At 41.1% G+C, this 23543-nt stretch overlaps 1 protein-coding gene and 1 pseudogene across 9 annotated transcripts in view; one reads left to right on the top strand and one right to left on the bottom strand.

The window, feature by feature from the left end:
- The window catches only part of kdm2bb (lysine (K)-specific demethylase 2Bb), a 49522-nt gene extending 35010 nt beyond the window's left edge, over window positions 1–14512 (bottom strand). For 2 of the 9 annotated variants that reach the window (XM_014130773.3, XM_082955301.1), the window contains exons 1-9: window positions 13649–14163; window positions 12842–12986; window positions 12499–12577; window positions 12033–12079; window positions 10949–11127; window positions 10748–10854; window positions 5112–5205; window positions 4582–4735; window positions 4280–4395 (exon numbers count right to left, since the gene is read on the bottom strand). In XM_014130773.3, coding sequence (XP_013986248.2) covers window positions 4280–4395; window positions 4582–4735; window positions 5112–5205; window positions 10748–10854; window positions 10949–11127; window positions 12033–12079; window positions 12499–12577; window positions 12842–12986; window positions 13649–13681 — 954 coding nt within the window. In that variant the 5' untranslated portion in view covers window positions 13682–14163. Of the gene's footprint in view, window positions 1–4279; window positions 4396–4581; window positions 4736–5111; window positions 5206–10108; window positions 10318–10747; window positions 10855–10948; window positions 11128–12032; window positions 12080–12498; window positions 12578–12841; window positions 12987–13648; window positions 14165–14296 lie in introns of those variants that run through there. The other 7 variants (XM_014130805.3, XM_082955300.1, XM_014130802.3 and 4 more) reach the window with 7 other exon arrangements.
- A 907-nt stretch (window positions 14513–15419) lies between these two features.
- Window positions 15420–22443, top strand: LOC106563323 (uncharacterized; annotated as a pseudogene).
- Window positions 22444–23543: the final 1100 nt, after the last annotated feature.

Here is a 23543-nt window from a genome sequence, read left to right as displayed (position 1 = left end):
AGCTACTGTTGTATCAATATGTTTTGACCATGACAGTTAACATCCAGAGTTACTCCAAGCAGTTTAGTCAACTTGCTCAAATTCCACATTATTTACTACAAGATTTAGTTGAGGTTTAGTGAATGATTTGTCCCAAATACAATGCTTTCAATTTTAGAAATATTTAGTACTAAGTTATTCCTTGCCATCTACTCTGAAACTAACTGCAGCTCTTTGTTGAGTGTTGCATTCATTTCAGTCACTGTAGTAGCTGACGTGTATAGTGATAAGTCATCCGCATACATAGACACACTGGCTTTACTCAAAGCCAGTGGCAATTCATTAGTAAAGATTGAAATAAGTAAGGGGCCTAGACAGATGCCCTGGGGAATTCCTGACTCTACATAGATTATGTTGGAAAGGCTTCCATTAAAGGACACCCTGAGTTCTGTTAGACAGGTAACTCTATACACAATATAGCAGTGGGTGTAAAGCCATTACACATGTTTTTCCAGCAGAAGAATATGATCGATAATGTCAAAAGCCGCACTGAAGTCTCAACAAAACAGCCCCCCCAATCTTTTTTATGCTCAATTTCTCTCAGCCAATCATAAGTAATTTGTGTAATCAATCAATCAAATGTATTTATAAAGCCATTCTTACATGAGCTGGTGTCACAAAGTGCTCTACAGAAACCCAGCCTAAAACACCAAACAATGCAGGTGTAGAAGCAAGGTGGCTAGGAAAAACTACCTAGAAAGGCCAGAACCTAGGAAGAAATGTAGAAAGGAACCAGGCTACGAGGGGTGGGCAGTCCTCTTCTGGCTGTGTAAGTGCTGTGCTTGTTGAATGTCCTTCCCTATAAGCGTGCTGAAAGTCTGTTGTCAATTTGTTTACTGTAAAATAGCATTGTATCTGATCTAACACAATTCTTTCCATAAGTTTACTAAGGGTTGGCACCAGGCTGATTGGTCGGCTAGGTTGGGTTGTGCTCTCGACCTTCGCCTCTCCCGAGTCCGTGCGGGAGTTGCAGCGATGAGACAAGACTGTAACTACTACCAATTGGATACCACGAAATTGGGGAGAAAAATGGGGTAAAAAATAAAAGGTATTACAGACTCGGACAGGGAGAGGTTGAAAAATATGTTAACGTTGGCTATTTTGAGCACTTTTCTTCTGGGATGCTTACTTGTTTTCATTGCTTTACGGTGAAGCATAGCAGAAGTAGATATGCTCATGTTATTTATGTTAGTGCAGGGTGAGCTGCACACAGTGGACTTCCTACTAGGGCATACCGCCTCAGTGCTAACAGTATAAATCTGGTTCATATGCACATGATTACTGCATACAATAGCTGAAGGATCAGCAGAGGCATTCAGGGCAGCTGGAGGGACATAAATTACGCCGTTTTTTATTTATTATTTCACCTTTATTTAACCAGGTAGTTCTCATTTACAACTGCGACCTGGCCAAGATAAAGCAAAACAGTGCGACAAAAACAACAACACAGAGTTACACATAAACAATGTGTAACAATAACAATAACACAAACAATAAATAATAACACAAAATAAAGATTTTGCTATTTATGTACAGTGTGTGCAAATGTAGAAGAGTAGGGAGGTAGGCAATAAATAAGCCCTAGAGGTGAAAATAATTACAATTTAACATTAATACTGGAGTGATAGATGTGCAAGTAGAGATACTAGGGTGCAAAAGAGCAAGAGGGTAAGTAATAATATGGGGATGAGGTAGTCGGGTGTGCTATTTACAGATTGGGATCCCCAAAGTGTACAAGTGTACAGGTACAGTGATGGGTAAGCTGCTCAGACAGCTGACACTTAAAGTTAGTGAGGGAGATAAGTCTCTAGCTTCAGATTTTTGCAATTCGTTCCAGTCATTGGCAGCAGAAAACTGGAAGGAAAGGCGACCAAAGGAAGTGTTGGCTTTGGGGATGACCAGTGCAATATACCTGCTGGAGTGCGTGCTACGGGTTGGTGTAGCTATGGTGACCAGTGAGCTGAGATAAGGCAGGGCTTTACCTAGCAAAGACTTATAGATGACCTGGAGCCAGTGGGTTTGGCGATGGATATGTAGTGAGGGCCAGCCAACGAGAGCATACAGGTCACAGTGGTGGGTAGTATATGGGGCTTTGGTGATAAAACGGACGGCACTGTGATAGACTACATCCAGTTTGCTGAGTAGAGTGTTGGAGGCTATTTTGTAAATGACATCGCCAAAGTCAAGGATCGGTAGGATAGTCCCTTTTTTGAGGGTAAGTTTGGCGGCATGAGTGGAGGCGGCTTTGTTGCGAAATAGGAAGCCGATTCTAGATTTAATTTTGGATTGGAGATGCTTAATGTGAGTCTGGAAGGAGAGTTTACGGTCTAACCAGACACCTAGGTAATTGTAGTTGTCCACATATTCTAGGTCAGAACCGTCCAGAGTAGTGATGCTTGTCGGGCGGGAGGGTGCAGGCAGCAATCGGTTGAAGAGCATGCACTTAGTTTTACTAGCATTTAAAAGCAGTTGGAGGCCACGGAAGGAGTGTTGTATGGCGTTGAAGCTCGTTTGGAGGTTTGTTAGCACAGTGTCCAAAGAAGGGCCAGATGTATACAGAATGGTGTCGTCTGCGTAGAAGTGGATCAGAGAATCACCAGCAGCAAGAGCGACATCATTGATATATACAGAGAGGTCTGTTTTGGGGGATGACCGCGGCAGCTTTCCAATCTTTGGGGATCTCAGACGATATGAAACAGTGGTTGAATAGGCTAGTAATAGGGATTGCAACAATTTTGGCGGATAATTTTAGAAAGAGAGGGTCCAGATTGTCTAGCCCAGCTGATTTGTAGGGATCCAGATTTTGCAGTTCTTTCAGAACATCAGGTTACTTACATTGTGTCTACCAACTCCCCTGGTATAACGTACAATTGCTGAAGAATTATGACAACTCAGCGTCACAATGGTAGGGATTAGCTGAGCTGGGCTTGAGTCATTGATAAGTCATTGTCTCAACGCAGCCTTACAGTGTTGTGAAAGGATCCAGGAACCCAAATGATTTGGGTGGATCCCATCCTCCTTATAACATTTCCAATAAGGTATCGAAATTGTCAACAAAAGTTACACCCATTGAGCTGCAATAATCACGTAGCCAGTTGTGAAGAGAAAGAATCCTGCTAAAGCGTTCAATGCCACGATTCAGAGAGGGCACAGGGCCAGATATGATGGGTATTTTATTAGCGTCTAGCAGAGAGTAAATGAGCTCTTTAAAATCCAGTTTCAACAGTTCAGAGTTGCCCTTCATAATGTCATTAAAACCCACATGAACTACAGTAGAATCGATTTCCATGTCCTGAAGTAGTACATTCGGTAGCAGTTTAGTAATGTCATTTACTCGAGCTCTGGGATAGGACATTGTTCCTAATGCAAAAACAGTCACATTTCATACCATGGAGCAACCCAAAATCACAGCTGGCGAGAAGGACGAGGACACACACCCACTCCCATGCCTCGGAGAACACTTTATGGACGGGCGAGAGGCAGGATAACTTGAACCCATTGCTCTCGATGCAGGCCTCCGACAGATGGAGAATCCCCGCTCGATCCAGAGCAGGGACGGAAGGTTCCCGACGTCGACTTCGAAATCGTAGGAGTAGGCACTGCGGCTGCAGACATAGGTACCCCCTGCGACGAAGGTGCAGGAAGATCAGGCTCCAGGATGCCAAAACTATTCGTTGTTTGTATCTGCTCCGGGCCTCTCTTTGGGAGTGTAGACTGCTTCGCGGGAGGCCGCTGTCATGTCATGCGACCATCGTTGATTGCCTTGCTCCTCTTGCAGTGCCCCTTCGACTCTGCTATCAGATGGGGGAGCTCCAGGCAACACCGGCCAGTCGCATAATGACAAAAGACAAGGCGGAGATGCATCCAACAAGCGCGAACGCCGTCCAGCCACTGGCATGGAAAAGGTAAACATTCAAGAAATAGCGGTCCTAGCTATTAAAAGCTAACCACGTCACGGAATCGACGCAAAAACAAGTTTGGTATTTATATTTAACGAATATTAGTTGTTTTAATATAAAATAACAAACCGAGTGTTTCCAGCATACAGTGTTCAGCTGCGCACTCTGATGACGTGACAAGGTTGGTTTGACGTTCTCACACTCATTGACGCAGCAAACTAAGTTTGTATAAGGTGAGGCTGTTTCCCCATCCATCTTCATTGTAGAGACACAGTTTAGTTTAACTAATGGTCATAGGTGGAGTGAAGCGTCAGTAGTGGGACACCTGTATGACAGCCTACCTTAGTCCTATTCTCTATCTCATAGATGGAGAGTTGCATGGGAATGTTAAAGCTGTGCAGAATGTTGCCTCCGAACACCAGCGTGTCCTCAGGTGTGTAGACTGCATGAATCCAGCCTGAAACAGGACAGCCAGCCAAACATCATGAGAACCGGCTGACCCACTCAAAACAGACATAGCATGCCCAAACATGTCCTCAAACACATGCTTGAATAAAGCAGAGCATGTAATGTATGGTTTGTTACAATAATATTAACGTTAATATGATAGGAATACATAAAAATTAAATGCTAGGCAGTTCACCAGAGGGGATGAAGAAGGTGTAGCCCTGTTTCAGCTCCACCCTCTGGCAGCCATCTGCACGGTCTCCCAGGAAGATGTCACTCTGCTTGCCTGACAGAACCCAGTCCTCATACAGGGCAAGGTTATGAGGTGTCGGAGGCACCAGCCAGAACACCTGGGTATGAAAAGGGTGAATGTAGCTTTGGTAGTCATCTAAAACAAGGGTGATAACAGCACTCAATGTTACATCTTATATTAGAGAAGTCAGGACATTTCTTAGATTTGACTATCCTATCACATTTCTCTTCCTCTAGCTTGAAATTTGCACGTTTATATAATGAGATCCCTCAACGGACTACCTAGCAACAGTCCTGTGATTTCTGCAGCCGTCGCTGAGAAAAACAGGTGACAGGTTAATTTGTAGCGCCTCTGCAGAAATCTGATACATATACAGTACCAGCATTGGGGGAGGGTACATCAGAGCCTCAGGTGGATGCACTGCTGTTATCCACATACTGTTAAAAAATAATAATAAAAATACATGAACTTACCTTCCCTCCTTTGAAAACGTGATACCACACAGACGTGCCCCCGAAATCAATGTGGAAGTCAGTATAGCAGCCCTTCACGCTCATCAAACAGTACCTACAGAGGAGGGACGAGAGTGATGGATGATGAGACCCTGCATCTGCAGTTATGATTACCCTGAGGGATCGTATAAAGACCGTGGGCTAGATGCTGAGCTGAATGAACATCAAGAACAGAAATGGGTAAATAAAACATGTGCAGTATGATCACCAACTTTGTCAAAGAAGCATTCAGTGAGCAAATTTTTGTTCACTGTTCTTACCCCAGAAACTATACAGAAAGTGTAGCATTGCAACATTCCAGTACATGGAATGGAGCTTGAATATGGAAGCTATTTGGCCGAAAATGTCTATTAATTCCTTCGAAACAAGCAGTTCAACCAATTTGGAACAGCCCCAATACCTGGTTGAAATCTTCTACATCTACCAATACTCTATTCCAACCAACATATAAAAAAAAAATCAATAACGACAAATGTGCTACAGGGAACACACACAATACACCATAATGTCAAAGTGGAATGTTATTTGCAATTTTTACTAATTATTATTAATTAAGAAAGAAAATATGAAATGTCTTTAGTCAATAAGTATTCAACTCCTTACTTATGGAAAGCCTAAAGTTCAGGAGTAAATATGTTGCTTAGCAAGTAATATAAGTTGCAATGGACAATTATCTGTAAGGTCCCTCAGTTGAGCAGTGAATTTCAAACACAGATTCAACCACAAAGACCAGGGAGGGTTTCCAATGCCTCACAAAGAAGGGCCCTCGCAAAGAAGGGCGCCTATTGGTAAATATATATTTTTTTTAAAGCAGACATTTAATATCCCTTTGAGCATGGTGAAGTTATTAATTATACTTTGGATGGTGTATCAATACACCCAGTCACTACAAGAAAACAAGTGTCCTTCCTAACTCAGTTGCCGGAGAGGAAAGAAACCGCTCAGGGGTTTCACCATGAGGACAATGGTGACTTTAAAACAGTTACAGAATTTAATGGCTGTGAAAGGAGAAAACTGAGGATGGATCAACAACATTGTAGTTACTCCACAATACTAAACTAATTGACAGAGTGAAAAGGAAGCCTGTACAGAATGAAAATATTCCAAAACATGCATCCTGTTTGCAAGAAGGCACTAAAGTACAAATGCAAAAGTTTTGTCCTGAATATAAAGTCTTATGTTTGGGACAGATCCAACACAACACATTATGGAGTACTACTCTCCATATTTTCAAGCATAGTAGTGGCTGCATCATGTTATGGGTATGCTTGTAATCATTAAGGACTGGGGAGTTTTTCAGGATAAAAAAATAAATGGAGCTAAGCACAGGCAAAAGTAAAACCTGGTTAAGTCCGCATTCCTCCAGACACTGGGAGTTTTGACTTAAATCTACTTAGAAATCTGTGGCCGTGGCCAATGGCGCAGTCTCTGACGGTACATTTTTAAATGCCGTCCTCTTGGCCGCAGAGATTTCCTGCAAATGTTAAAGTTTTAAGCTCATTTCTTGCAATTCTACACATTTTGCCGAGGCTTATGCCGTGTTCTTATGTATCGGAGTGAATCAAACATTATAACATTCCGCTACAAGACCATGGTGATTGCGTACGGAGCTGTGAAGGGAACGGCACCTCCATACCTTCAGGCTCTGATCAGGCCCTACACCCAAACAAGGGCACTGCGTTCATCCACCACTGGCCTGCTGGCCCCCCTACCTCTGAGGAAGCACAGTTCCCGCTCAGCCCAGTCAAAACTGTTCGCTGCTCTGGCACCCCAATGGTGGAACAAGCTCCCTCACGACGCCAGGACAGCGGAGTCAATCACCACCTTCCGGAGACACCTGAAACCCCACCTCTTTAAGGAATACCTAGGATAGGATAAAGTAACCCTTCTAACCCCCCCCCCCCCCCCCCCCTTAAAAGATTTAGATGCACTATTGTAAAGTGGTTGTTCCACTGGATATCATAAGGTGAATGCACCATTTTGTAAGTCGCTCTGGATAAGAGCGTCTGCTAAATGACTTAAATGTAAATGTAAAATAACAAAATATTCTCCACAGTCTAGTTTTTCTTTTTGTGATTGTCAGTTCTCAAAGATGATCTTAAACAAATATATAACTCCATCTTTTCTACATACTTTATATCTGGTTTTAGTAATTTAAAGATGCACTATGCAGAAATCCCTAAAATTGCTACAATTCTAATAGTTCCCCAAATTTCAGTTTGTGACAAAACAAGCAAATATAGTATAGAGAATCATTGTATTATCGAAACTGCTGTGAAATATCTTATCCATAACCAAAAACAAGTCTTTGTATTTTCAGCTGTTTGATGCTGGTGTACAAAATGGAAAGAAAAAGACGCAAAAACTAAACTTAAGAACGGGAAGCATAGAAATAGTGCACATAGAACAGATCTACCGCTTCTTAGACATGCTTTCAATGAGAAGGACATATCTATAAAACACACACTTGTATGTGAATTTGGTCGGGTCACCCAAAAAGTTGCATATTGAAGCTTTAAGTTTACACTGAATACGTTTACAATCCCAATATCTTCCCTCTCTCAAAACAAAATAAAAATGTACTTAAATAAAAAATCTTATATTTTGGAGTGGTGGAAACTATTTAGCAGCAGCAAGCCGCAGCTGCTAAATTAATATAGGGGAAACAATGCACATTATGGTTAAAGCCACAGTCATGATTGTTGTAAGATGGTTTGATTTTTATGTAGGCTACTGCAAAATGGTGCATCCATTCTCCTGGTAGATCTATACCCTACAGTGCATCAGGGAATATTTTTTGCTAACTACAGGTCCATCCATACACTGAGTGTTTGATAAAAAAGGTTGTGACATTTCTAATTCAAAGCCTTTCACAGGGTTGTAATTCCACTATTCAAGCCATGGGACATCCATCATGAGTGATGAACAAACAATACACCAATTCTATACCAAACTCTGATCGACACAACCCCTGTCCCTGTTGTAGGACAAATAACCTCTCTTGGCAGCACAAGTCCACCAGGGAGCCTCCATAACACCAGCTGATCAATACAAGCTTGTTTGCCTCCTCTGATCCAGTCAGTTGCAAGAGCTCATAAAATACAGACCACTTCCCATCCTGTCAACACGGCTAATTTCAGCCATACATATTTAATTTGGTCTATTACATAAGTCGGGGGCTAAGATATAGTTCTCCAGCCTCCACTGGCTCCTACTGTATGACGCTAGTCAGAGAGAAACAGGGTTGTCATCCATCCTACAGCAGTGTATCTGCTCCCTCCCACAGAGAGACCTGAGGAAAGGGTTTACAGGAGTATGACCTTGACTGAGGTAATGGGTTAAACTGCCAGTTTAAGCAGATAAATACTCAGAGGGAGAAGGACACCTCATCAGTTTAAGTGATAATGCCCAAGAAGCCGGTGTTTGGAGGATATATTGCCACGAGTGTCGTAGACGGCCGGCAAACCGTGCCATTGTCATTTTTATACAACGGGTTACCAACATATTCAAATAATAATTGACATATTTTCCTAAAAAACTATTTTTTATGAATTTATTCATACCATTTCATCCTTCCACGAGATAGAGTCCTGACACAAATCTAAGGTTGCTAGCCAAGCCGACTGGTCATTCGTTCTATCGGTTCGGTTGCAAGAGACGTGACCCATCCGTTATTTTTGTTCTCCATCTATGGATGCGACCCAGTCGTTCATTGTAAATGTGCCATTACCATACTGGCTGGCAACGTTCTTATCCCTTGCTTGCTTGCCAGCTATGGCTAAATTACAGTCACGTCAAACAGTGCAGCAAGAATAACAGCAAAGTAGCTGCATTTGCGTTTGTTTAAGCTGTTTTCTAGTGACATTTATTTGGATACATCCATAACAATGAGCTAATGAAGGGCGATTTCACCTGGCATAGAAAATGTGTTCTCTCATCAGGACACTGTTGTTCAGAGGAGCTAGCCAACAGCACAGCTAACACAATCACTTCAAACTGAAGCTGGAAAGATTGAAAACAAGCTGCATTTTGTTTTGTTTTACCTGTTTTCTATTGACATTTCTTTGTATATATCCATAAAAATTATGTCAGCTGATTCATGAATTTAACTGGCTGAGAAAAGTGGTCTGTCTCGCCCTGACACATTCATTACTATGGGACAGCTGGAGAACGAATGTCAATATTGAAATAATGTTGCAAATGTCAGAGAGACAGCGAGGTTTATACAAATCTCAGCTGTGGAAAACCAATTGCTTGCCTAAAAGAAATGGTATATAATGTCTAGATGCTTTTTATAGTGGAGATCAAGTTTATAAATTGCCTGGCTGGGTTGATGAGACAGTGAATTGCGCAGTGAGATGGATCAGAGTAAATAGGCATTTCAACGTCATAGCTTTAGCCGGTGGTAACTTGTTGAATAGACACCAATTGGAATGCGGTTTTAAACAATCAGTGTCCAGGATTAGACCCACCCGTTGTATAAATAGACACAAATATCACCTACACTCAACGGAACATGTAGAGACGCATAAAACTGTATGGCTTACATACTTCACATTCACTCTCTTTACATTATGAATACAATACTTGCAAACAAAGGCACATATAGGCCTCCTACACATTCACAGATGTTTATGATAGAACTATCTTCACCCACGTCTGTTGCAATTATCATAAACTGAGGGCCCATCTGCTGAACCTGTGAGACACAACATAATCGCACACATAGATCCCCATCCTATTGGCTGCACAGCAGTTTCCCCTATGGACAGAGAGTGACCAGACCCTGGGCTAAGAGCCCAACATCCCACTACAAACACCACTCACAATCAATCTCAGCAGCCCATAAGCGTCTCCATAAAAGAGGGGGTAAATAAATCGAAGTCAAATCACATGGTAGAGTACTCCCGACATCTCTAAACCCCAGCAGCTTTTCCCAATGAAAGACAGAGACGTACCCGATAGCTACTCCTCTCTCTCTGAGCCGGTTCGCTCAGGACCAGCCCCCCCCCCATGCGCTGGTCACCGACCGGACAGGAGAGAACTGCTATAGATTTTATTTCTGGCTTTTATTTCCCTGCCTCTCCATCTGCAGAGGGCTTCATTTAGTAAAGAGAGAGTGAGAAACTGTGAGGAGAGAGAATATTATAGTGAAAGAGAGAGAGCAAGATAGAGAGTGTGAGAGAGGGGAAGAATGAGGATAAAAGGGAGGGCACAATTGGCTCTGGAGTGCGGGTTATGCCCTAATGCTGGCAACTGATTGGCTGAGGAGGATCCATAGTCACTTCTGCACCCTGTGAAGAACCGCCCTCCACCATGAAAGAGCCCCGCTGCCTAGCAACCATCTAGAGCCATAAGAGGAAGTGAACAACAGCAGTACGCAGCGGGCAGAGGGACTTTGGAAAAAGGAGGAGGAGTAGGCTAATATTTCCTCCCAGCAAAGCAGCTTTTTAAAATAAAATGTGGCCTGTGCTTGAGCATGTTCCTGTTAGGTACAATCCACTACGTTTTGCAAACAGGTTAAAACATCCAAATAAACTTTCTGACATTGCATGGGAAATACTATGCAAAACTAAGGACATTTCTAAAATACTTACTTCTGTACTTTGGGGTACTTCATCTCTGAGATGACATTAGTGGCTTCGGTTTGTCTTCGTTTCAGTTTTAGGGGCCACATGTTGTCCACCCAGTCCACTAAATCCACCTATAAGAGAGTTGACAGTTGGCTGGCATTCACTATCAAATCTGCCCTCGTTCATAATGAACACATGAAATAAAAACTGCCAGCGTCATCTCACCACAGTGGGCCTCTTGATGAGGTTCTCCAGTTTGGTGTGGCTGAACTCCAGGCTGATAACATTGAAGAGTTTGTCCCTCTCTTCCTCAGGTGTCTCATAGTAGCGGACAAACTGGGCCATGCTCATCTCCGAGCCTTTCTGGGTGCTCACATCCATCACATCAACGGCACGACGGCTACCTGCAAACACCAACACAGCAGTCTTACGGTAAACCTGGGTACAACTGTACAATTTGTATGCATGTTGTTCATAACCTTTACCAACAGGTGGAGATGCTGAACCACAGCGCACATACATTATGTACCATAATAAAAAAAAGTACACTCTGTCCTGAACCCTTTCATCATCTGACATGAGAGCAGGGCTAGCCTACGCCGAGCAAATAAACTAAATGTATATAGCTCTGTCCTTGAGCTGTTCTTGTCTAATGATGTTCTGTATTATGTCATTCTGTATTATGTTTTGTGTTTTGTGTGGACCCCAGGAGGAATAGCTGCTGCTTTTGAAACAGCTAATGGGGATCTTAATAAAATACATGTGCACTCAGTTGAAAATGTAGGCTCTTACAAAGAAATGTAGGAGCACAATTAAAAATCTTTGAGGTAGTAAAGCTAGAATCCTACATTTGTCTAGGCACTGGTAATCCTTAATTAAAATTCTAGGTCGCACAGAAAAATATTTAAGCGCATATGCGAGTAAAATGGTCGCACTGAAGAACCCTGCCATGATCTAATAAATGGTCATTTAACCTAAGTAAAAAGTGCCATTTAACTGATGTCAGTCTGATTAAAATATAGAATCTATATGAATAGGCCTATATCTATTGGGTCTGCAATGCAAATGTATAGAAATTGTCTTGGGACAGTGAGTCATCTCATTTTTGCATTACAGGCTTATAGAAGTTTACTTTAACACCCACATACTTTTTGACATAACACCTTTTCCAGTAGCATGCTTTTCATTCATCAAGAAATGCAGGGTATTGTGGAGTACGTCAGCACTGCTGTCTAAGATAAGAATTGATGGAGGGAAAGGAAGCATTTAGCAACTTTTTTGCCTGCTATTTAAAAACAAATAGACTTACCAACCAAACCTTTAATCTCACTGACGGTGAACTCCGGGTCTGGCATTCTGTTTTGTTTTTAAAGAATATAGTCAAGATAAGCATATTAACATCAAACCATTCCATAAAGCCTACTATTTAACCAAGGCAGAAAAAGAGCATGTAATAGGCTAAACATGATCAAATCAAATGTTATTTGTCACATGCTCCGAATACAACAGGTGTAGACCTTACAGTGAAATGCTTACTTACAAGCCCTTAACCAACAATGCAGTTCAAGAAGGAGTTAAGAAAATATTTACTTAATAAACTAAAGTAAAAAGTAACTGTAAGAGGCAATGTGTGGAGGTCCAGGTTAGTGAAGTTATTTTGTACATGTAGGTAGGGGTAAAGTGACTATGCATAGATAATAAACAGTGAGTAGAAGTAGTGTAAAAACAAATTGACTGTATTGGTCACAGGTCATCATATTTGACTCATGTCTCACCTGATTCCCAGTCCATCTTTGGCTTTGAAAATAAGAGGGGTCTGAAGTGCCTCTCTCTGAACATACTCATAAGTGAAATCTGAGAAGAAAAAAGTGTAAGTAGTCAGTGGCCCATAACTTCTGCATATATATTCAGGTAGAGCAATGTGTGATGTGTGATGTGTGTGAATATCATGGATTTGTAAGGACATCCTGCACAAAAACGAATTAACCAACAGGAACTTTTCCCTTATCATGTGTGAATCCATAAAAGGGTAGAAACTGTGCATGTCCAGCCAGTTATGAGTCTGCATGGGGGACTGTGAGTGTGTGGTAATATTTTATGAATGAAACAGATGTGTACCTTTGCCATCCATCAACTGAACGAAATGTGTGTTGTATGAGTCGCTAACAAGTTTCTCCTCCAGATTGAAACCCCTGACATTTGCAATTTCTTCAACGTCAGAGAAGTCCTCGTTTTCGTCATACATTGTCCGGCAGATGGAGCGCTAGAGGAATGAAAATAACTGTTATAAAAGTATATATATCAATATAAATATTAATTTATCACATCTCACTAACAGTGTTTTTTTTTTATGCATATAATGAACATGTACGCATATCTTTGAATAATAGCTGTCGTTTCAAATGAGAAAATAGTAGGCCAGTCAGTGCATTGTTGTGGAGGCTCGAAATAATTCACAATAAAACAGTGGTGCACGTGCACATGGCTAGGCTAAACCTCTGAATGTGTGGTTGTAGATGGGCCTTCTGCTCCAAACACCTTTACAGATGATTAAACAGTGTTCGTTAATAACATCAAATCGCTGATATCATGTCCCGGATCAACATTGACATAACGTGCTAAGATAGATACAAAACAATAACAACGTTGGAACTGCTGCACTTGCCATAACGTTGCGCTGAGTGGGCTTGTGAATAATGTAATGTAGCCAACTACCTAGCTATATAATTTACCAAACAAGTAAAATGTAAGTAACGACATAAAGCTGAACTTTGTAAACATTTTAACGAAATTGACACGGCACTTCTTCTGACTAATGAGGATCACTGAACGCTAGCTAGCTATTGATGGTAGCCTACTGATAGCTCAGCTAACGCGTACACAGTAGTCAAACTAGGCTAGCTATAATAGGGTAATGCTACACACCAGTTTGCGTCCAGATTCTGCACTCGCTTCCATGATCTGAGCCCTTGCCTAGTATATCCGTTTAAACCTTAATTTTAAGAAAACAAATAATCACATTGAAAGTAATTATCACTTTACGTTTCGACACAAAACTAAGTGGGAACCATATTTGTTGTGTTCTGGATTACGTCACCGATTGAATCAAAACATTGTTGGACAACGTCATCCGTAGTGGCTGATTTCCAACACTACTTATTCATGTCAACTCAAATAGTTGTAAACGTCTATAAAAACACTTCCATTTCTTTCTGCGACTATTCCACTGTCCGTCACAGATCGGAAATTTCATGAACGGCATGGCATACATGCGCGATATCCGCAGCGGAGACATTTAATTATTTAGACAATCTATTATAACAATTTGTTCGTTTGTAACTACAACGTGTGACACGAATGGCTTCGTTATAATCACCCGCTATCATTCAAATCGTTTGCAATTGGCTTGGTGCGCATTCTCCAGCATATGTTTCAGATTAGCAAACTAAACTCAACCCCACATGGTGAGGGAAGTTTCTGATGAACTGCAACAGAGCAGAGCAGGGACATATTCACTAGAACGATCCCGCTGCAAAACGTTTCTTAAACGGAACGAAACCGGGATGAACCTACCTTAATTTGTCTAATATAAACTCATTTGCTTCCATTTTGTTCTTAAAATGGTAAACGATTTTCGTTCAAAAAAATCGTTGTACCTGTTTGTCCTCTGTATTGTCTGTATTTGTTTGCTGAAATACAAACTTTTTAACAAAACGTTCATCAAATACAACCACCGACCGTTGACTCATTTTCTGTTGCTCTAAAATGACTTTACTTAACGTAATCTGCGATTGAATTAGCGTATTCCTGATATGCCATTTTGGAGCAACAGAAACGAGGAAACGGAGGTTGTATTTGACGAACGTTTTGTTAAAAAGTATGGATTTGAGGAAACAACTACAGAGGTTAAACATTGGTACGGGGTAAGATTTTAACAATTTACATGTTTAGAAGTATTGATCTTTGGCGAATCGATGTAGTTGGCGCTAAATTTCACAAGAAACCATCTATGGTATTATGGCGGTCCGTAAACGTTTGTGGTGTGTGCCGCTACCTAGTGGATGGGGTGAAAAGTGATCACTTTAACGCAAAGTAATAGGGAGAAGGGAAGGGCGAAACAATATTTCTTATATTCAAAAGTAAACCCCCCCAAAACATGTACTCCTTCAGTCGGATTCAAATGACTATTCAAATCCCTGCTCATGAACCTGGGAGGGGTGAACCTATTTATTAAGTATTCCCACTAACATGTCAACTTAAGTCCTGGAGATACATAAGTATTTTTGCCGTCTATACAACTATGTCTAGCATCTTAGATGTTTTATAAGTTTGTCTTGTGCAATTTATCTCGTGCGCAATGAATGCAACAAAGTCCACCTTCTTCACTGTTAGTGTTTCTCCTGTGGGGCATCCACTACCATCTCGTCTCCACTCGTTCATTCAGCTATGTTCACTGCCTGGATAGCCCTGATCCTAGCTACTGCGGGAACTCCGGAACGTCATACGCATCACAATTACAGCAACGTGCTTTATCTGACTCTTCAATTACGACATTTATTCCTTCGACAAACGTGTGACAACTTTTTTTTAAATTGTAACAATGTAGCGGCTTCTGTACGTACGGTCTCGCAGACTGACGTTAAGTGAGCCGACACTCACAAAAGTCAAGCCATCCCCACGTCCGTGTCCTCCTGAATTTGGGTGCGCAAATACAACACAATTTACGTTTGTTCGTGTTTTCTGGTAGGGAAAATGAGTTGGATGCCCAGGTAGGGATAGCTAGAAATCATTCCAAGCAAACAGTGTGACACACACTTACTCAATCTTCCACATAAACAATTATACCAAACCGTTTATTTAATTCTCGCGCCTTATCAAAAATGTATTTGATATCACGGGTATATTGAGGCAGCAGACGCTACAGCTGCCTACAACCCTAAATTGTTAAACTTTTATCTCGTCTTAATAGATGGTCCGAGATGCCCTGAGTAGTAGACCTGGTGGGCAAGACGTATTAGAAGAGTACCAGACAACCAAAACATTGGACCACAGAACCAGGAGAGATGATTGCCATTTTAGTCAGCCACATCCAGGCTTTATCACATTCGGCCGTGATTGGGAGTCCCATAGGGTGGCGCACAATTGGCCCAGTGTCGTCCGGGTTTGACCGGAGTAGGCCGTCATTGTAAATAAGAATTTGTTCTTAACTGACTTGCCAAGTTAAATAAAGGTTCAATTAAAAATATAAAACTCTAATGAAAGAGATGCGTGGGTAAGCTTCTCATTAGCCAATCTAGACACAAACAGTGGATCAAAACAATCAAATTATAAATTAATGTTATTTGGCCTCATAATGAGACTAGAAAGATACAGTACCTTCATCAACAAGACTTTGCTTAAACATATTTGGCGTGTGTATGCTTTACTGTTTTTGAGAAGGAGGCTTCCCACTCGTCAACAGAGAGAACGTTATGCTCTTGGAATTATGACCCCTTTCCCTTCATTGAGAGATCCTTTTCTCCCCAAAGGCTATGTAAGTGCCGGTAGGTAGAGCATGCTTGCTTTAATATGTTGACACATGTTCTGTGGACTGAAAGGGGCATCAAACAGTCATAGAATCAAGTCTAAAAATAACAATTTGACTACCATGTTGGTCACCTTTTCCCACATCTAAGGAACACTTCTATGTTCCTGACACAATTCAGATATCCTTTGCCTATCGGCTGAAGACGGTATCAAGGAAGATCTCACTTCGACCCATCAAGAAGAGTATTTCACCCCAGTCGGGAGGCCCAACCCATAGGCGGAAGACTGTCCTGGACCACCAGCTTGTTGGTGATGCTTGCTATTTTTTAAATATTTTTTTTCACCTTTATTTAACCAGGTAGGCTACTTGAGAACAAGTTCTCATTTACAACTGCGACCTGGCCAAGAATAAAGCAAAGCAGTTCGACACATACAACAACACAGAGTTACACATGGAATAAACAAACATACAGTCAATAATACAGTAGAAAAGTCTATATACAGTGTGTGCAAATGAGGTAAGATAAGGCAATAAATAGGCCATTGTGGCAAAGTAATTACAATATACCAATTAAACACTGGAGTGATTGATGTGCCCAAGATGAATGTGCAAGTAGAGATACTGGGGTGCAAAGGAGAAAGATAAATAAATAACAGTATGGGGATGAGGTAGTTGGATGGGCTATTTACAGATGGGCTATTTACAGATGGGCTATGTACAGGTGCAGTGATCTGTTCTGACAGCTGGTGCTTAAAGCTAGTGAGGGAAATATGAGTCTCCAGCTTTAGTGATTTTTGCAGTTCGTTCCAGTCATTGGCAGCAGAGAACTGGAAGGAAAGGCAGCCAAAGGAAGAATTGGCTTTTGGGGTGACTAGTGAGATATACCTGCTGGAGCGTGTGCTACGGGTGGGTGCTGCTATGGTGACCGGTGAGCTGAGATAAGGATGTTCACATATACAGTGCTTTGCGAAAGTATTTGGCCCCCTTGAACTTTTCGACCTTTTGCCACATTTCAGGCTTCAAACATAAAGATATAAAACTGTACTTTTTTGTGAAGAATCAACAACAAGTGGGACACAATCATGAAGTGTAACGAAATTTATTGGATATTTCAAATTTTTTTAACAAATAAAAAAACGGAAAAATTGGCCGTGCAAAATTATTCAGCCCCCTTAAGTTAATACTTTGTAGCGCCACCTTTTGCTGCGATTACAGCTGTAAGTCGCTTGGGGTATGTCTCTATCAGTTTTGCACTTCGAGAGAAATTTTTGCCCTTTCCTCCTTGCAAAACAGCTGGAGCACAGTGAGGTTGGATGGAGAGCGTTTGTGAACAGCAGTTTTCAATTCTTTCCACAGATTCTAGGATTGGATTCAGGTCTGGACTTTGACTTGGCCATTCTAACACCTGGATATGTTTATTTGTGAACCATTCCATTGTAGATTTTGCTTTATGTTTTGGATCATTGTCTTGTTGGAAGACAAATCTCCGTCACAGTCTCAGGTCTTTTGCAGACTCCATCAGGTTTTCTTCCAGAATGGTCCTGTATTTGGCTCCATCCATCTTCCCATCAATTTTAACCATCTTCCCTGCCCCTGCTGAAGAAAAGCAGGCCCAAACCATGATGCTGCCACCATGTTTGACAGTGGGGATGGTGTGTTCAGGGTGATGAGCTGTGTTGCTTTCACGCCAAACATAACGTTTTGCATTGTTGCCAAAAAGGTCGATTTTGGTTTCATCTGACCAGAGCACCTTCTTCCACATGTTTGGTGTGTCTCCCAGGTGGCTAGTGGCAAACTTTAAACAACACTTTTTATGGATATCTTTAAGAAATGGCTTTCTTCTTGCCACTCTTCCATAAAGGCCAGATTTGTGCAGTATACGACTGATTGTTGTCCTATGGACAGAGTCTCCCACCTCAGCTGTAGATCTCTGCAGTTCATCCAGAGTGATCATGGGCCTCTTGGCTGCATCTCTGATCAGTCTTCTCCTTGTATGAGCTGAAAGTTTAGAGGGACGGCCGGGTCTTCATAGATTTGCAGTGGTCTGATACTCCTTCCATTTCAATATTATCGCTTGCACAGTGCTCCTTTGGATGTTTAAAGCTTGGGAAATCTTTTTGTATCCAAATCCGGCATTAAACTTCTCGACAACAGTATCTCGGACCTGCCTGGTGTGTTCCTTGTTCTTCATGATGCTCTCTGCGCTTTAAACAGACCTCTGAGACTATCACAGAGCAGGTGCATTTATATGGAGACTTTATTACACACAGGTGGATTCTATTTATCATCATTAGTCATTTAGGTCAACATTGGATCATTCAGAGATCCTCACTGAACTTCTGGAGAGAGTTTGCTGCACTGAAAGTAAAGGGGCTGAATAATTTTGCACGCCCAATTTTTCAGTTTTTTATTTGTTAAAAAAGTTTGAAATATCCAATAAATTTCGTTCCACTTCATGATTGTGTCCCACTTGTTGTTGATTCTTCACAAAAAATTACAGTTTTATATCTTTATGTTTGAAGCCTGAAATGTGGCAAAAGGTCGAAAAGTTCAAGGGGGCCGAATACTTTCGCAAGGCACTGTATATTCATATATCATTCCTTGTCCACTCTGCCGATGAAAATCAAATCTATCAGAAGACGGAGGTCTTCCAGTATCGTCAGGAGCAAGGTTATAGTCCAGACAGAAGCACAGATGTCCTCAGTCTTTCCCAGGTTTCTGGACATCAAAGGATTGGTGAGTGATGTAGTATGTCTTGGAATTAGAACTACAGGCTAGTTGTCTGATTGAGAACATCATTTTGTGTTGGTCATGAAGTTGAGTTGATCCACTTTGTTTTAGGTGAATCAGGATTTTTTTGCTGATGTTCGACAATGAAACATCCTCTAAGCTCCTTGAAAAGGGGGACACTGTATTGAAGCCTAAAGTCATCAAACTGGCAAAATCCCTGACTACGACCACCAATTAACGTTGCCTCCTGAAGTCTGCAGAAAAACTGCCAGAAAATGACAGCGAAACCAGTAAGTGGATTCTCTCGTGGGTAGTGCAATGTTTCAAACTCAGCGATATTGTTTTATGTGATTTCGGGTGTTTGCCTTTTCTTGCTCTCAGACTGGGACAATGATATGTCCTCCCTGCTGCTGCTTCATCTCTTCCCACCACCAGCAGGATGGAAGAGGACCAAGATTAGTGCCAGTGATGCTGTGGGCAGACTAGTGCACTTTCATAAGGTAAGATGATACAGTAATTGTTGTGTAATTTCTTTTTTTGAGTTGTCTCTTTATTGTCTTAACACGTGGAGAGTGACTTAAAAAGACCCTTTGTGTGTTACAGTCATGCTGCAGCATCGAAGACCATCTTGATGGGAGCCATGGTCGACAGCCATACCTCCTTGCCGTTGGAAGAAGACAGAGCAAGATTGACAACTACTACATCATGGTGGACAAGAGGCTTGTTCCCTGCCAGGCAACTAGTGGTCTGTGTGCGTTTGATGAACTGTTCAAAGCCCACTTTGTCTTTAACCTGAAGTATGACGATACTCTTGTCAACTTCTACACATTTGTGCAGACAACCATCTACAACATTGATGTAGACAAAACAAGAGAGGTCCCTAGCGTGATAGAGTTGAGGACAAAACTTCTTAACTAGATAAATGTATGTTAAGGTGCTGTTGTTGTCAAGCGTTGCACAGAAACAGCCAGTCATTGACATATAATTTGAGAAATGAGCATAGTTTCTATCCCTCCACCAAGTTTAGATTGGTCAGTGCTCAAGATGGTTGTAGATGGCAGTTTTCAACATACTCCGGTTTCAGAAAACATTTGAATAGTATTCATAAGGATATTGGTAAAGTAGTTGATGCATTCATCTTAAAAGTGCCCTCTCATGTTGCTGATTCTCCAGTCCAGTCAGAAGCTCCACAAATGGGTGGCAACATTGGTGTCCCACATGATAACACTCAGTGATTGTTTTGAGAAGAATGGACAGTCTTGATAAAGATATGTGTGCCTCCTTCATTGCCAAGTTGCAAGCTAGTGGTGTTGCAAATAGTGTTGTGTCAACAGTAGTTTGTGATTTAGAAGAGCTTACTACTGGGCTGCACTCCCAAATTAAACAAGATGTTCTGTCAGTTATGCCTATGGATAACCCCTCTTCATCTGCTGTAAAGGATAGTTTTGAGAACTTCAAAACCCATTTGCCAGTTTTAACACAGAAACCAAGAGATGTTGTGGAGCCAGTAGAAGTAGTGTTGGGAGTTAGATATGATAGCAGGCGAAATAAACAAACAGGCATGTATGAAGTCCCAGTGAAAGATACTTTTGTATTCCTATACTGGAAATATTGCCGTTCATGTGTCGACAATTCTGAAATCTGTAAGTTATTGGAAAATGCACCTAGGGATAGATCTGTGGAAGACACATATGACTTTTGTGTTGGAAGTTACTTTAAGACTCATCCCTTGTTCTCAAAACCTTGACATTATTTTGTACTATGATGACTTTGAAACTGCCAACCTGCTTGGATCCAAGCGTGGTGTTCACAAGATAGGCGCCATTTATTTTGTCCTCGGGAATCTGCCACCCAAGTTTAACTCTGCTGTGATGAATATTAATTTATTTTCATTATTTCATTATCAAGATCTAAAGATATATGTATTTTATGCCATTCTAGAGCCCTTGGTTAATGATGTTAAATTGGAGTGATGGTGTAAATGACTTTCAACTGATAAGTGACATAAACTCTATCTGCCAAATAACTGGAGACAATTTGGGGATGCTTGCCGGTTCTGTTTCATAGAAAAGTCTAATGCTCAGACAGTTTACAGTGAGGATGACCTTTGTGTGGTAAAGATCAATTTGAAATGCATTTGAATCAGTTGCAGTCAGACCCTAAACTGAACAGTTTGCAGCACTTCCATGTTTGTAGTCATTTTTCGTTGGACATAATGCATGACATTCTTGTAGGGGTGGCTCAGTTTGAGTTAAAATTGTTGTTTGAATATGTCTCTGAAAATGCTCTTTAGAAACGTGCACTTCTCTCTAGAATCTACTCATTTGACTATGGGTACATGGAACGCAAAAACCATTCAACTAAAGTCAACCTAGAGAACAGTGGAAATAGCATAGCACTTAATTATTTTCAAACTCTGTCTTGTGAGGAACGTTCCCTTGATTTTGGGACATGTTGTTCCACCAGGAAATTAGAACTTGAATTTGCTGCTCATCTTACTGCAATAATCTTTTTTTTTTTTAACTTTTCTTAGCCAGGGCATGACAGTATTTGAAGCATTTGATAACTGAACATCACACACTTTTCAAACAGTTGTACCCACATAACGTAATACCCACACATCACTTTATGATACATTACCCAGCATGCATAAGACAAAGCAGTCCTTTATTACATATGAGGTTTGAGGCAAAGCACAAACTCTTTAGAACACCCTCAAAAACTTCAAGAACATTACTAAGTCCCTTGCCAAAAAAACCAATTTGCTATAGGTCATCACTGGGAGACATCACCATTGCGACATATGGAGAATGGACCGATGAAAGCATTTTCCCTGAGGGATTTTACTGGTGGTGAGGAGTTGACAGCGTCACTTCAGGTCACTATGCAGAAAGCCATTTACTCTACCAGCTGAGTTAAGATGGATGGCATGGAGTACAGAGAGGGACTGTTAGTTTGCAATAAGATGGAGCATGAAATGCCAGTCTTGTGTAAAATAACTAAGATCATTATTGTTGACAATATTGTACACTTATTGCTGGACAGGGTGCATACTGATAATTTCAGTGAACATTACCATGCATTCACTGTGTTTGATGGTTTTGATGACAAAGTTGATGATCTGAAATTGTATAAGCCTTTTGTCCTTCAAAGTGCTGATGAGAGCCTTTATGTTCCTTTGTTTGACATGATTGAGTAATAGTCAGATTATTGGTAAATTTGTAAAGAAAATTGCATACCTAGTCTTAGGAGAACTTCCACTTGTGTTAAATAGCAACTCTGCAAATACTCTTGCTCTCATATAGTACATGTACTGATGCGCTTGTGATGCACTGATTTCATTTTTATGTGCCTGTGATGCACTGATTTCACTGTGATGCCCCTGTGATGCACTGATTTCATTGTGATGTGCCTGTGATGCACTGTTTTCACTGTGATGCCCCTGTGATGCACTGATTTCATTTTTATGTGCCTGTGATGCACTGATTATATTCTGATGCACCCTCTCTTTGTGGCCTAAATAAATGAAACAAAGCAGAGTCACTACTCTTGTAACGAATCCTTTATTGCTTCTGTTTAACTCACCTACAACTTGCAGGCTTGATTATGAGTGAGTGAGAACCATACAAAAAAAATGTTATTTCCTAGTGTGAATATTTAGCACTTCATTGTGTCAATTCAACTACAGGATGCATTCTCTAGAGCTGATCCTCAACACTGAAAGGTGTTGCTGCTTAATACTGAGGGTGTTGAAAAAACACAGATGGGTCATTTGAACAGCAACACCATATCTTAACACTCGAGAGTGTTTCACTATTAACACCACAAAAAGTGTTAACACTGAGTGGACCTGGACGAATGTTAAAACAAACACGCATGGTGTTAAATTAACACTTTCAAATTTGCTGTGGAGGCGAGGTCAGTACAGGTGCATCAAAGCTGGGACCGAGAGACTGAAACAACTATCTCAAGGCCATTAGACTGTTCAATAGACATCACTAGCCGGCTACCACCCGGTTACTCAACCCTGCACCGTCGAGGCTGCTGCCCTATATACATAGACAGGGAATCACTGGTTACTTAAATAATGGAACACTAGTCACTTTAAGAATGTTTACATACTGCTTTTCTCATCTCATATGTATATACTGTATTCAGTTCTACTGTATTTTAGTTAATGCCACTCCGACATTGCTCGTCCTAATATTTATATATTTCTTAATTTCATTATTTTACTTTTAGATTTGTGTGTATTGATGTGAATTGTTAGATATTACTGCACTGTTGGAGCAAGGAACACAAACATTTCGCTACACCCGCAATAACATCTGCTAAACATGTGTATGTGACCAATAACATTTGATATGACTTGAAGAGGGTATTCCATAAGTGCAGACAAAGGATATCAAAGATCTGGAAAGATCCTGTATGGAGGAATAGTCTAAGATTGCTCCTAATGTGTTCTCCAAGCTCATAAAAGATTTTATAAAAAGGCTGTGCTGTTATCCTTGAAAGTGGAGGGTGTTGGAGTAGGTGACTATCTACAGACGGGTTTGATTTGGA

The sequence above is a fragment of the Salmo salar genome, chromosome 01 (genome assembly GCF_965601325.2).
Source record: "Salmo salar chromosome 01, fSalSal1, whole genome shotgun sequence".
NCBI classification, from domain to species: Eukaryota; Metazoa; Chordata; class Actinopteri; order Salmoniformes; family Salmonidae; genus Salmo; species Salmo salar.
This window is presented reverse-complemented; position numbering and strand designations above follow the sequence as displayed.